The sequence below is a fragment of the Pelmatolapia mariae genome, linkage group LG1 (assembly GCF_036321145.2).
Source record: "Pelmatolapia mariae isolate MD_Pm_ZW linkage group LG1, Pm_UMD_F_2, whole genome shotgun sequence".
Lineage (NCBI taxonomy): Eukaryota > Metazoa > Chordata > Actinopteri > Cichliformes > Cichlidae > Pelmatolapia > Pelmatolapia mariae.
The window spans coordinates 29,688,540-29,704,433 of NC_086227.1; the positions used below are offsets into that span (position 1 = coordinate 29,688,540).

At 39.0% G+C, this 15,894-nt stretch overlaps 1 protein-coding gene across 3 annotated transcripts in view; it reads right to left on the reverse strand.

Annotated features, from left to right (window-relative positions):
• Positions 1 to 15,894, reverse strand: part of myo5aa (myosin VAa) — a 66,365-nt gene that overhangs the window by 23,724 nt on the left and 26,747 nt on the right. For all 3 annotated transcript variants that reach the window (XM_063478311.1, XM_063478319.1, XM_063478303.1), the window contains exons 6-14: positions 15,728 to 15,871; positions 13,761 to 13,842; positions 10,759 to 10,866; positions 10,507 to 10,613; positions 8,935 to 9,200; positions 8,730 to 8,811; positions 8,277 to 8,417; positions 6,857 to 6,982; positions 4,906 to 4,989 (exon numbers count right to left, since the gene is read on the reverse strand). In XM_063478311.1, coding sequence (XP_063334381.1) covers positions 4,906 to 4,989; positions 6,857 to 6,982; positions 8,277 to 8,417; positions 8,730 to 8,811; positions 8,935 to 9,200; positions 10,507 to 10,613; positions 10,759 to 10,866; positions 13,761 to 13,842; positions 15,728 to 15,871 — 1,140 coding nt within the window. The remainder of the gene's footprint in view (positions 1 to 4,905; positions 4,990 to 6,856; positions 6,983 to 8,276; positions 8,418 to 8,729; positions 8,812 to 8,934; positions 9,201 to 10,506; positions 10,614 to 10,758; positions 10,867 to 13,760; positions 13,843 to 15,727; positions 15,872 to 15,894) is intronic.

Sequence of the window (15,894 nt, forward strand, 5' to 3'; positions counted from 1 at the left end):
ATCCATAAAGCTCCATAATGCAAAGAAGAAGCTGTATGTGAACACGAGCCATAAAGTCCACTGTCTTCTTTGGGCCGAAGCTAATTTGAAATGGACTGAGGCAAAGTGGAAAACTGTTCTGCAGTCCGAACTAAAAAGGAGACGTGCCATCTGACTTATTCAGCACTCCCTGATAATATGGAGGTGCGGTATAGTCAGTGAAATTAGCAGCTTGCACATGTGGAAAGGCACCATCAGTGCTGAAAGATTTTACCACATTTTAGAGCAACATATGCTCCCATGCAGATGATGTCTTTTTCAGGGAAGGCCTTGCATATTTTAGCAAGCTGATGCTAAACCACATACAGTTATTACAACAGCATGGCTTCGTAGTAGAAGAGTCCTGGTGTTGAACTGGCCTGGCTGCAGTCCAGACCTTTCACCAACTGAAAACACTTCGAACATTATGAAGTGTAAAATACACCAAAGAAGACCCTGGACTCGCAGACGCTTACAGACGGTTGTGGTAAACTTTTTTTTTTCTTATCTTGGCACATTTGATATGTTTTGGCCAGTGTTGGGTAATTAAATTACTTTTCCACTGAAAAAGTAGAGTAACTAAATACTGTTCATTTTTAGGTATTTTAATTACAGTTACTTACAATGTACTTGCGTTACATTGTAAAATAATTAAACTCGCTGAATAAATTATTGAAATTAAATAATGATATCTTCTAAACGTAGAAGTAAACTCTGCTGCTTTAACATCGCTGTAGTGCAGCTGCACGTCATTTCGCGCCAGTTTGCTGCATAGTCGTATTCTAAAGCGGAAGATGTCGGATTCGGCTGAAGCGTGTGGCTGTTTTATGAAATGGACATATTCCCGTCTCTTCACTTTTCTGAAACAAGAATATTACAGTAATATGTAAGCTATGTCCTGGGGAGAAAAAACTATCGGCCACTGTTAATAGCACGAGTAATCTACTGACGCGCCTGACACGAGAGCATAGACGAACACTTCTGAGTGATTCTTGTTCATCATCCATGGATAACACCGCGGCAACTCCTGCTAAGCAGGCAAACCTGATTTTACTTCAGCAGCACAGAAAGCGTCTGAAGGTGAGCTTAACCCTGGAGAACCCATGGGGTCAGAGCCGACCCCATTGGTTTTCTAGGGAAACCATGTGGTCAAATTTGACCCCATGGGTTCTCCAGGGTTAAAAAATGATTGCAGCCTATATTGTGGAAGAGATGCTACCGCTGCGTACTGTAGAGTCTCCGTCTTTAAAAAAACATGTATTTATTATTTTAAGAGTTTAATTTCTATTGTTTGTCCACTCAAGGTTTATAGGGATTTTAAAAAGTATTTAGTTAAATTACTTATTGAGTAATTAAGTTACTTTTCTGACACAGTAATTAGATAAGTATTTTAAATACAATATTGACTAAGTAATTAGTAATTAATTACTTTTTTAAAGTAACTTACCCAACACTGGTTTTGGCTGAATAAAATATGGGTTTATGAGATTTGCAAATGATTACATTCTCTTTTTATTTACGACTTTTTTGGAGTTGGACTTGTACGTTTTAAATTTACAAATGCAGTGTGGAGACATCAGAGTGAGTTAATTAATCACAACTTCTACGGACAACCCCCCCCCCCCCCCCCCCCAAAAAAAAAAAAAAACCCCAAAAACAAACCCCCAGCTCAAACGCAGTTTGAGAGTTTAAGTAGAAGAGTGAAAAGATTGGTCGATTTGTTAATACGTTTTTGTTAAATTCAGTCACAGTCAGAGTTGTTACAATGCTTTACAAACAAATGTAATTAAAAGGTTAAGTTTAGTCATATATGACAGTATGCAGTGGCCATATATGAGTGTACGGCATCATTATGCCATGAAATAATATCACGAACATGTCATGTTCCATATGACATGAAGGTTATATGAGGAGGATGCTGTGTTATGTGTCGCTGCAGTGCCATGCTGCTTCTAACCAGCATCATTAAGCAGGACAGCCACATCCACAAAGGCTTTACGTGCTGCTCGCTCTCAGATAAAAATACTTTCCTTCCTTCATCCCTTTATTTTCAATGTTGAATCCCCCCTTTAGTGCGTTCCATGCAGCAAACAAAGGCATACACAAAACTCAAATCTCCTCAGTGCTGTTAGAGTGTATTAACTCACAGAGAGAGAGAGAGAGAGACAAAGAAGGAGGAAAGTCAAAGAAAAAGGAGCTAAATGAAGAGCTACAGGCAGACTAGCGTTGTAAGAACGCTTGTGTTTACCTTCTGCTGGCAGTGAAGGTTGTCATGATGAGGACAGAACCAAACATACATGGACAACATATGGAGACACAATTACAAAAAACCCCACAATGAAAGGTTAAAAAGGAAAGCCAAATGTCAAAAAAACCCTAAAGGTCAGTTTCTAAATCACGATCTTCCCCCATCCAAAGTGATCACACACAACTATGATTCAAATGGAAAGCAAAAGAAAACCAGGAAGACAAATGAAGCTGAAATGGATGGAAGGAACCATGATTTAAAAAACAAAACGAAAACATTTTCATTGACATCCAGCAGACATGCAGTATAAAACACATCTGTGGTTGAAAGGTGGCTGCATTCAGACCCAATTCCTGCAAAGACATCTCATTTGGGTTGTTGGAAAATGAAAGTTTAAGAGATGACACCTTTTTAAAAAATTGCAAACAAATGTAACGTGAAACAGGCTTCCCTGTCACAGTGAGGTGGATGAAAGCTTTAAATGCAAAGAAAAAGTGAAGTTTTCCCAAACGCTGCTTATCTGATGCTGTGCGCACACGTTTCTCAACTGTTTTGTTGTAGAACAACATCCAAAATCTCTGCAATTTTTGAATTAATTTTTTTTTAACAATACTTTGTCAACATTGACAAAACAATAAAACTAGAGAGTAAGACACAGGCCATAATAATTTAGGATTTTATGCTAAGAGTTGAAGAGCCTGAAATCTTCTGAAAGATTGGAGAGAAGATGGCATTCAGTGTGCCGAAGTGCATTTCTAGATGAGAGAACTTCTAAAGCAGAAATGCAGATTCTTCAGAGTCTTTATGATACTTTATCTGTTAATGTGTTAAACTACACAAACAGCTAGCAGCTAAATGTTTATGAATCATTTCAGTTTTACTGGCTGTTGAGGGCTGGTTTAAGAGCTGGTTTTAGACGCAGATACAGACAATATTACAGATGAATAGAAGGCTGTTTTTTAGACAGCGTGATCCTTAGTTAATTGCAATATTATAAATATGTATTCATATTCATATTAAGTATTAGCTCAGTAAAAACAAACACGCACACACAGAAATATTAAGAATGATGGGATAAGCTTGGCAGAGAACCTTAATTTGACTAAATCTCATTAAGAGGTCAACCCCAATTGCTTTAATGCCCCTGATTTCCATGGCAACTATAAGAGTACAAATCTGTGTGTGAGAGTGAAAAGGTCTTGTTAGATGTTAGAGCGGACTATATCTATATTTCAACCCTTACCCACTTCTGGCTTTGCTGAAAAGGTCTATAAAGGAACAGCCGAAGGTCACTGTGAGAATTTTAAACAAACACACTTCAATAAACTCTGCGTGTGTGTTTCTGTGTGTACATGTGTGTGTGTGTGTGTGTGTATGTAGCCAAAACAGCGAAGAGGATTTAAAGGCTTAGGCCCCTTTTAACCCAACAGGGTTTTACACAGTGATCTCCAGCCAAGACCAAAACACACACACACACAAACACACACGTGACGTTAATTCAGCTGCAATCTAACTAACTTGGACTTGCAGCTATGTGTGTAGAAAAACTGGGTCTCTGAGTACTGCTGCATCTAAAACAGTACAGTCTGTAAGGTTTTGTGATCTACTATAACATATACTTACATTTAACTGAAGTCCTTAACTCAGGTATAAAGTTGCAGAAAGGTCTTTCGTGTGTCAAACTTGAATCTATCCTGCATTCAGGATAAATGTGTGGCACACATTTAGCTTTTTGTGCCACATGCAAGTAAAAACCTACACAACTACCTACACAAGCAGCATCTCTGCTGGGGACAGGAAGAGACTGAACAGGCTGATCCGAAGGGCCAGCTCTGTTCTAGGATGCCCTCTGGACCCAGTGGAGGTTGTGAGTGACAGGAGAATGGTGGCTAAGCTGTCATCCCTGCTGGACAACATCTCCCACCCCATGCATGAGACTGTGACAGCACTGAGCAGCTCCTTCAGTGGGAGACTGCGGCACCCACGGTGTGGGACGGAGAGATTTCGCAGGTCTTTCCTCCCCACTGCTGTCAGACTCCACAACAAAGACTTTAACTGATCATACACACACATCCACAAATGTGCAATAACACAAATGTGCAATAATCTTTCTGGCACCGTTGTATTTTTCACTCTGTTGTATATAGCATTTGAATTCTATTTTTATCCTATTGTATATTTTATTCTATTTTATTCTACTGTATATAGTATTCTATTTTTATTCTATTCTGTACAGTTGTGTACTGTATTTATTCTTATTTTATTTTATTCTAATTGTCCTTCATAACTTTTGCACTGTCCACTTCCTGCTGTGACAAAACAAATTTCCCACGTGTGGGACTAATAAAGGTCATCTTATCTTATCTTAACTGAGAATTTATCTCTGCTAGTGTCACTATCCTCTTCACCAGTAGAGGGCGCTGTTCCCGTATACTTTAAGTTGAACAGCATGTTTGGCCAATAAACAACTTTCTATTTTTTCCACACAGAGACCAGGTGGCACATCTCTGCAGGAGCAGCAGACGTATATGTCAGTGGATGCTTCACAGTTCTTGTAGTCCAATGTGTTTTAAAGGCTTACATATGGCTGATTACATACAACAAAACATATTTTCATTGTTGGTGTTTGTGTGTCTCACCTTGCTGGCTTTCATCACATTGATTTGCTCTTCATTCACCGTGTCTTTGTTCTTTTCCAGGAAACCCTCACACTGGTACTCCACCTGCCCAACGACACAGCAAAGCTTGTGTTACACTTAGGACGAGCGGGTGCCCCACTTTATGTGGCACTGCACAGCATTTCCAACCCACATACTGAGAAAATGGTACAGTTTACAAAACTCAGCACACATGGAGGACACCTTTAATGAACGGCTGTAAGGGAAGCAGGGAAGGCTGCATCATGGGTCAAGTGCAGGTTAACAAGTCACAGTCTTTTACTGCTTAAGTGGCGCTCATCAGGGAAACTGAGCTATTCAGTGAATCATCATGAATGACACTAGCATAAATAAATAGAAATAGAACAAAAAAGCTATTAAAATGTACATGTGAGTGGGTGAAGCTGATGGAAAGACATTCTCAAAATTTTCAGCCTTTAATTATTTTTGCTTTAATAGATTTTTTCCATTTATTATTGTTTTTGAATGAGGTGAGAATAATGACATGGAGTAAAAGTGTACATGTGTGTCTGACAAGAAACGGGTAGCTCAAAAAAAGATATTAAAAGACACAGATGATTACCATAAGCTAAGAGTTTTATAATACAGAGAGCGAGGAGTATCTGGATACAATGATGTGCATTTGTCCTTTACATGCCAGAAATCAAACCTATAGTTTGTACAGTTTGTAATTTTGTCTACTGTTTAATCACTCGTGTCAACATTTCAAATCACTTGTCAGCATTAGTCTTGTGTTCCTCGTTGACCTACACAATGCACTAAGTTTATCAAATCAAATGTATTTGTATAGCACTATTCAAACACAAGGCAACGCTTTACAGAGGGAAGAAAAGATAAGGAGAGAGAAGGAAAAAAAATCATGCAAGACATAAATGTACTGAAGAAGCACTCCAAATTTATAAAGTTTTATTTTGGTTTGCTACGATTCTGGGAGTGACATAGGTGATGACCCGAGAGTTCCACATGTTTTGTAAAGTATGTTTGAAGTGTAATGTCGTCGGAGATCATTTAGTGCTTAGTGAAAATTTTTTAAATCTGTCTTAGGAGACGCATGAAGTTTTTCTGTATATGCTTTAGAGAGGAATATTTTAATTTTTGTTGTTTTTTGTTTTTGTTTTTTTTAAATGGTAATAGACTTTGTCTTGTTTGTTGAAAATGCGTTGTTCCACAATTATTCTGGCCTGATTTAAAAATGTAACCATTTTTTTAGAAACTCTTTTAGAAACTCCAGCTATACAGACTTATTCAAGCTCTATGATCATGTGGTGACACTGATATGTAGAGTTGTGTGTCATAATTATGGTAAGTGATTTTATAATATCTAATAAATATTATAAAATTATTTTATTTGTTGGATCTGTTCAGCCCGAGTTACTCCTGTAAGAACTTAAGCTATAGGATGTTTTTTCCTCTTGGTAATGAGTCAAACTGAACTACAGTGAAAGCACATTTCATCTAATACAAAAAGTATAAATATTGGAAATCCTTAGACTTATATGGCTCTAGGTATCCTAATATAACATCATTTGGTCTTTTAATCCGCTTTCTCAGTAACCTTATAGTGAAGCTGTAAAAACAGACATGAAAATTAATGCTTTGTCACACAGCATCTCATTAGAGGACACAAAACTTCTTATTACACCACTACACGAACATGTCATTGCTAAAATGCTCATTTACGTTAGAGCACCGATAATTTATTTATTTTTTTTAAAAAGTCCATCTTCCTACCCTAAAAATACCTCACACATGCAGTTAATCTGTTCCCTCATGCTGTTAAATCTTTTAAATCAACCTTTTTTAAATGTACACAAACACTTATGATACACCAAAAAAAAAGAAAAGAAAAGAAATGTAACAACCTAATATGTAACAGTGTGGAAACACAAAGCATACAGTCTGACAGACCCACCTTGTCTGCAAAATGCTGGATGATGAAGGCGCGGTTGGACATGCGAGGCTTCTCAAACAGGGAACAAGTCTTTAGGTGGGTATTGTACAGCTTTTGAGCCCATGAGTCATCCGAACCTTTAGGCATCTGTTACAGAAAGAAAGAAACCATGAATAATGCATTTTCATCTTTTCAGAAATTACAATGGATGTGTTTATTGCAGTTGTTTGATTGAACTTTTTCTTGTCATTCATTGCATACTGACAAACATACGTCCTTGCCATAATGTGAGAAATGCGTTCCCACCTCAAATGTCAACAGCCTGTAAAATGACCTTGCAGAGTTTGAGAGCGACAGAGAGATAAGCTCAACAGACACAGGACCTCGACACAAGAAACTGGAACCTTTAATATCACAGCTGCCACAGCATTAACTAAAACAAAGCTCAATTCTGTTTAGTTCATACACGCTCAATATTTCATTCCAGTCTTACTAACTTGAATGAACATAAACTAAAAACAACCTCATGTCTGCCTCTTGTTCAGTTTCACAGTGAGAAAGAAGAAAAAGAAAGCTGTGGTTAATATTTAGCTTCGGGTTTCTCAGTTTTAGGTATTGGTGACTTTAGCCTTGTGTGTGGTGGGAGGCAATGACAAGCTGCAGGCTGACGTCAAAAAATGGAAAGCAGAATGTGGGTGTGAATGAAGAAACCCACAGGCCTCTGCTTAACATGCAGCACAGGCTCAGTTTACTTTATTTTGCTGGTTTATATTCATGAGAAAGTTTATGTAAGTAACTTATGTAATGGTAATTCCTTTCTTTTTCTTTAAAGATATGTAGTTGGAGAAAGTCGGTTCTTAAAAACTTTTGCATGAAGAGCAAACTGCTCAAATAGAAGACAAACGTGAAGAATGATGCAACCTAAGCAACAGAATCGCTGACCGTGATATAACTGATCTGAAATACACCAGTGAAGTAATCAATCGGTGTAGTAAACAAGATTGATCGCCTTGTAAAAATGAAACGCTCTGCTGGGAAAACTGATGTTAAAGTAACATGTAGCACCAACCACAGCATTGCTGTATTAGGATGATGCACAAGCCAGTCCACAGAAACTGCTCGGGAACACAACAATTACCCTGTATTCACCCACGCAGTGCCAACCTAGAACCAGTGCCACACATTTCTACAAATAAAACACTGACACCTGTACAAACTAGCACCAGCATGGGACCACAGAATTGCTAGGTTCAGAGTTCAGTGGCTAAGGGAGGGATTATCATCAGACCTAGCCCACAGATTCAACTCCCATGATTTACTTCTCACAGAACTAGTAGGAACTCTACAAATCGAATTAGCTCGAACCTAAGAAACTGGAACTAAGTATTTCAATGTTGTGCCCGTTCTGCATACACTATTTGTCGGGTAAAATAAGACGTACCCTGCACTCCTCGTCCAACAGGTCCAGGACGCCCATCTTAGCTTCTATGAGGTTGATGCACGGCTGATTGTCATAGAAGTCAATCAGAGTCCAGGGGATCTGCTCCTTCATGTACTCCTCCTGCTCCAGTTTGAACACATGCTGTGCAGATAGAAACACACAGTTAGGTATTTAACTTTGCACTTTAATAGTATTTACAACCTTTAAATATAAGGAGTGGCCTAACAATAGTTATGCTGCTCTTTATAAATTATTTACATTTTGCAGAAAGTAAATCAGAATTGATTTTTCATGTAAATTGTCCATTATTTAGTTCTATTTTTAAACTCTGAGGTTTTTCATGGAATTTGCAAATTTTGTTCAGAACCACCACTGACATGCTTTTGAAGTTTGTGAACTGCCACATTTTGATTGAGAGCAGTTATTGATTGTTTGCTTTTTGCTGCTGCTTACCATGTTGAACTGTTGCTGCAGCTTCTCATTAGCGTAGTTGATACAGAACTGCTCAAAGCTGTTGATTTCAAATGTCTCAAACCTTGTGAAGAACAAGAGTGATGTAATTAATTTGATGAGCAAATTCAGACAAATCCAGCGAAAGAATGATGCTAAAAAGCACAGACTGATTAGCTACCCCTTTGAAAGTACTACACAGACATACCCGTAGATGTCGAGGACTCCGATGAAGGAGTGCTGTTTAACATTTGTCACCAGAGCCTTGTTGACGTGCTCCACAATCCAGTTGAAGAGCTTGGCGTAGATATGTTTGGACAGGGCATCACGGGCATTTGTGGCCTGCAGACGAGGGAGGGGCTTGATATACGTCTCTGTGGCCGTCTTCAGCTTCCTGTGGCACAGCCACTGGGACATATCCTGGTAGGTCACGCCCACCAGCTCGCAAAACGCCATCAGGTGACGATTGTTGGGCTACATCAGAAAGAAGAAGTTTTTATCTCCACTATCCAACACAAACCCAACACAAAAGTGATCCATAACTAAAGCTGCAGCCTCATTTCTGCCTCTACCTATTTACTAATTTTAAAGCTTCTTAGCTTGTAAGCACGTGATAGGCTCATGAATACGCAAACTGTGAATACAAAGTACCTACAGATATAAGCAAGCAAGATTTTGAAAAACCCCTAAAATTGAAATTCAGAACAAACTGGCTGGCATTACCATGTTCAGAGTTCCTACCGGGGGATTTAAAGCACAAGTATGAAGGATTCTTCTGTTTTTAAGGCATTCTTTAAGGAATGACCTACATCATTAAGTTTGATCAGGGATGCAAAACTCATTTTACATCAAGGGCCGCATACAGCCCACTTTGATCTAAAGTGGCCAGATGAGCGAAACTTTTCTTTCTGCCAGTGTAACAAAGTTTAATTACAGAGATGTGTGCAATTTCAAAAGTACACCTCTGTCTTTCTATGTCATAAAAGTGTAAAACATTTTCATAAAACAAAGTTTTTGTTAATTCGCAAAAAAAACCCCATTTAATTGTTTATCTGTTACTTAATTACTTTGGTGCAGTATGAATGGCTGTGGGGGGCTCTTTATGAGTTGGAAAAGCTGTAAAACTAATGAAAATACAGCAAAAAGTCCCCAAATTTATGCCATACTATATATTTTCCAAGGAACTGGAGTCTGGAGCTGATTCTGGCCCGTGGGCCTTATGTTTGACATCGCTGAGTTCAATAGAGTATCTTATCAGTATGTAGTGTTCAATGTACTCGGTACACTACTGTTTTCATTTAAATTCAAATGTTTTCCTACATTTTGCTGAAATGTTAATGCTGAAACATGGGAACGTGAAAGCATATATACGTTATAACGTGTATATAACATACATATGTTTAACTTTATGTCCATATATACAGAAATCCCAATCATATCCTCCCATGCTTCTCCTTTTCAACAATCCCTTAAAGCAAAGGATATAATCATGCAAACCTCTCTATCTCTGATCAGCAGCCAGTTCCCAGGAAATGCAGAATAAACCCACTGACCAACACCCAATTCTATGAGACCACACGAAACAACTAAAATATGATTAATAATCACATGCGACACCATAAGCAAACTGATGTTAGTTAAAAGTGGAAAGGAAAAGATCACAGAAAAGATTTCTGAGCAGCTGAACTGAGAAAGTCCCTCCTAATTACGACACTTATTTATGCAACAGCCCAGTGATACGCTCCCCCTTTTCTTTATGCAGTATGAAGAGTATCCTCACAGGAATAACGCTGCTGTCTGCGTCTCTGTCCTTAATCTCCACATTTCCCAGATGAAGAATGGCAGCCAAAACCTGGAACAAACCCATCTGATAGGACTCATTAATACCTGCAGAGGACACACAAACACATCCTTAGGTTTTTACTGAGAATGCACAATACGCTGCATGCTTTGCAGACAAACAAACACAAAGTTAAACACTGATTTTCCATACAGATTTCAACCTGCATGTATTTTTAGGTGTGTGAGTTACCCAGCAAGGAAAAAGCATTGCGTGTGGTGCAAAGCTCCTTGGTGTCATCCACTCCGTCGATAACGGGGCTGCGGCCCTGCCTCGTGTACAGGAAGTCATTTGCACTGCCTGAATAGAGACACAGAGAGGCAAAACATGGAACAGTGGGAGTCTTACATTGTGCTACTTGGACACGTGTGCTACTAAAACCTCAGCCACTAACTAAGGTGTGTATTACAATCATATGCTGTGACATTGTGTCCAGAATGAACTCAACGTGCAACCTTGCAACTAACCAGAGCTGCAATCCTGATTTGCTGAACTGAAGGGTCAAATAAAACAAGGACACAAAATCGTGGTCATCAAACGAATCTCACGGTCAAATTTCAGAAGATTTTCTACAGGCCCTACTACTTCTACTTTCTAAAGGCCCTGGTCTCTATTTAAGGTAACACGTCATATTTGCTGAGCTGAAGTTTTTTGTTTTTGTTTCATTGTTATTAACAACTTATTCACTGTACCGTCCTGAGTTTAGGTAGAAATGTTCATAATCTGTTTTTATTCTGTGACACTGACTCACTCAGAGTGATGCTGGGTGTTTGTTCACTGTCAGATCAGGAGACTGATAACGTGGAAAACTCTCAGTTCTTAGAAATAAACAAAATCAAGAACGCTTCTTCTGCGTATGAGCCCAACTTTCTTACAATCGGTTTCTTTATACACACTTAACACCGAATTAGGGCATGGTCTGTTGCCTGGCAACAAGAGTCAGTGACATGACTGTGACAACCACTCCATTAACTGAGCCAGGAAGTTAGCAGGAGAGGAAAAGACAGCAGCTGCGTGTGTGTGCGTGTTTGAGTGTGTGTGTAGGAGATAAAAAGAGTGCCAAGTGAGTAGCAGTAAATGGCGGTGCCAGCAGAGAGTGTGTGTCCATGACTAGGATGAGCAGGTGCAGGTCCACAGTGGGAGCGCTCTATAAGGGAGCCTGATGAACCAGAGAATCAATGAGTCACAGCTCAGTTCCTACAGCAGGAACTTTGCCTGATGCATCTAAGCCGATATCTTACTAATAATTTAGAGAAATCTCTGACTGTCCATCTATCTATGTGTGTTTCACTCATCTCATCAACTGCTTGTCCAGTCGTACTAGTGTCAGACCATTACACTAACCTGAACCTGTATATATCTAAACGAGATCTAGATCTTTGGGCAGGATGCTTTGCATTTGTCGTTTCATTAAAAAAAAAATGCTCTAAAAAACATAAAAATCAGGAAGTAATTTCAATCTAAGCCTAATTTTTATTGCTCATTACAAAGTCAGCGACTTCTTGAGCCAATGGATTTCACCGTTCTGGCATACTGTCTACAGCGAGAGTGATTCACAAGCCAAACAAATAAATACACTTGGGAAAAGAAATTCCCCTAGTCTGTTAAGTCATTTTAATGAAATGCTTTCACTTTACAGCATAAAGTGAAAGTCTAACCATTATGTTCTATTTGTGGGTAAGTTTCATTCACAAAAATATAACAGACGAATGAGGAAGGAAGTTAGTTCTAGTTACAGCTGGTGTAGGAAACATATCTTTCGTAGCCTTAAACAAAAAAAACAACAACAACAAAAAACATAATTTACAATATTCTGAAAGGTTAAGTACTTGCCTCCTCTTGCCTCGTTTTTAAATGGTAACTTTGTCCAGCATAAGATCTTTTTTAGGCATCATCAGATTAGGAGTAGAATGTAGTATATGTGCTGAAAGGGTCAGAGGAGGAAGTGAGTAGTCTGGGGTTGAATCCCGGCTGTGTACGCACATGCACATCTGGTGGTCGGTGCTTAGAACAGGGAGGGTTTTTTTGGCCTCTCCTAGTTTTCTGTTCTGTAACATATTTACGTGAGTCCGATGCCACCAGCAGCATGACTCATATTAGAGGTCTGGACTGCTTGTGAAATCTATTTGCACCTAAAATTGAAGTGAAAAAGAAAAAGATCACTCTTATGTGGCACTTAATGGTTTTTTCATGAGGTCTAAACAAGCAGCAGCCTTCGGGGCTGAAAGAAAAAAATAGCACTGAAGCGTTGAAGTGCCATAAACTGCACTTCCTCTGCTTCCTCCACTTCAAGGCTACTTTAAAAAGTGAGTTTATCCCCACAGACGTCCATATTAAATTGCCCCACATTAAAGCATTTAAAAACATGCTTACACCCTGGTACGAAAACAGTTGCGGTCTCTATGGATAGTCTCCCCCTTCAGCCAGCGATTTATTTATTTATTTAGATTTAATTAAGAGGTGTGGCCACTTTGATTGGCAAATGTACAACACAAGACTCCTGTATCCCCTGGCTGTCTTCTAGGCCTCAGCTGTGCTGGCTGAACAGTGGACTGCATTTCTCTTCTCTGTTTGTGCTATTGGTGCCTTTTGGAGCTTTTTAATGGCACAGTCTGTCTAATAATACGGTTTGATTTGTGATACAGACCATCCAAGAAGTTTGTGCTTCCATTTTGGTGAAATTCTTATTTTTGTAATACTCTATTGCCTGGCACTACTTTGCATATATTTATGTGATTTGCATGCAGTTCATGCAGCTCATGAGCTTGCTAATCAAGCTAGCTAGCATTAGCTTGCAAATTAGCACTCTAACCTCTTGTCTAAATTAACTTCTGGCTTTAAAAAACACTGACATCGTTAAATGCTGATGTTGAGGCTCCAACATGTATAGTGCAAACCAATAGCTTTCTATACCTGGATTTCTATGGCGTGTATACATCCATCTTTTATACAGGTCATTGGTTTGGCGCTCTCAAAATGAGTGAGACCATGATGGCAACTTTTATAAAGTCTGAACCTCTAAAGCATTTCATTAATAGCCATGTGTGTTCAGGTGCTGCAAATGAATTTAGCACTTCTACAGCTAGAGCTTTTGTATTTAATTCCATTGTCAGTTTATATACGTGTGTGTGTGTATATACTTATGCATGTGTGTGTGTGCGCGTCTAGGTGTGTGAAACGTGTATCCAACTTACTTAGCTTCAGAGCCTTGAACTCAGGCAAATGGGCAGATGCACAAAGCTGATAGAAGATATGGTAATTTCTCTCCTCGTCCGCCTGGAAGAAAGCAGAAAGATCATATCTGATTAATAAATAAGATATTATTATTTCTTAATTAATAATGAATAAAATGGTCTAATATTAATGTTCACAGTTTGAGAGCCTAACATTTGGAAGCTCCACAGGCTGGCAGCTGGAAACTCGGTGCCTTGCTCAAGGGGACAATAAGAGATGTCAGAGAGTCAGGTGTGAATTTGAACATCTTTAGACAAATAAGGAATGAATTCCTTATATGTCCTGGAAATCGTCCCGATACATCCTGGAAATTCTTCCCAATTAACATGGAGTTGTGTTACCTACCTGCGTTTAACCCTTTACTGGACAACTGACTGTATGTGACATTGTGAGAAATACAATAACTCAAGCTACAGACGAATATCTAGTGAAAAAAAATTATTTAAAAGGTGTTGTAAATCTAGGAAAAAACCCCATCAAGATCTGCAGTCTGTTACCTGTGCTCCACATCAGCGGGACTACACCCACACCACAGAATGCAAACACACACACACACACACACACACACAGTTACTACAACTGGGTTACTGGAATCAAGCATGTGAAAAATGTGAGGAGGAAAGTAATCACGTTTCTCTGCCAACATCCTCATTCCTCAGTAGCATTGTCTATAATAACTGTGTGTGTGAGAGAGAGAGGGAAAGTGAGTGAGTGAGTGAGTGAAAATGTTTCTTTTTCCAGGCATTAAATGTCCTTGTTCTTTTATCATCTAGATGCCACCCTACAGGCTTCTCCAGTAAGAAAACACACCCACTAAATATATAAGAAAGAAAGATAACAGCTTATATAAGAGAAAAACTCTATTTATAGAATATTTAAAGACAGTATTCAGTAAACTTTTATGAGGTATTATGAAGTATTTCCCGGAATGTGCCCATAAAAATGAAATGAAATGAAATCCTTATTTGAAATGAGCTGGCCAATCTCTAGTCCAGGATCATTTGCTTGGGTATGTTGAGACAGGTTCCAGTATGGCTGCTATTTTGAAATTAGTCCTGGAAGTTTAATTCAGACCACTTATACTGTGTGCACTGTGATTTTGCCATGAACGTCAAACTTACAAAGCTTATTAATACAAGAAAAATCAACTTCACACAAAACCTGTGCAGGGTCACTGCTCATCTGATCCAGTGGTCAGCCAGCCCAGACAAAGAGATGGAAGGAATAGGAAAGGAGGAAAGGAGTGCCGTGCTGTCACCCAGTGTGACAGATGAGCAGTTAAAGGACGGGTTTACTTGGTTTCCTTTGTCTTTGTGAAGGAGGAAATGATTGTTACCTGTTCTGTACTTACAGGGCAAGTTTTTCATGATCACCACTAATGATGTTACGTAGCACATGCTGCTGAGGAGTGACTGCATTACAAAGAGTACCATCATCCTGTGTAACAGCATTTCACAGTCTACCCATTGTATCACTACAGCAGGGTTAATGTTACATAAGCTGTAGGATCAATGATTGAGACTTTACTACTCAAGTGATGATATTATTAAACATGTTCCAGTGTGTTTTTTGAAGGGTCTGACTTTTTTACTGCCAGTGCAGTTTTCTTATGAATGACCTGAAGGATGTTGCTGTAACTCTAGCAGGGCAACAGCTCACTATAATGCTGTAAAGGCCGACAACAAGCTTTTCCCCAAAGCACCCCTAATATTAAGGAAGCAAGCTAACGACAAGATGCTCACCCAGAACAAAGCAAAAGTGATGCTCAGAAACAGTCAGGAAATTCAGAGTAGAAACTGAAACTGTCTAAAGGTTAACTTTTGAGCATTAATCGGTGACTGCTGAAAAAGGCATAAAAAAACGTAATGAGGGAACGAATCAGTACACAGAACAACAAACACAGCATAGGCTTATTTTGCGCACTCACCTGAAATACCACTCGCGATTTCTCCAGCAGATATGTTCTCATGTTGGCACCGATGATACGGTAACGGTTGTCAAAGCCGATCTCGATGTATTTCCCAAAGCGACTGCTGTTGTCATTTCTGGTGGTCTTTGCATTTCCGATGGCCTAGGTAAGAGAAGACAGACACA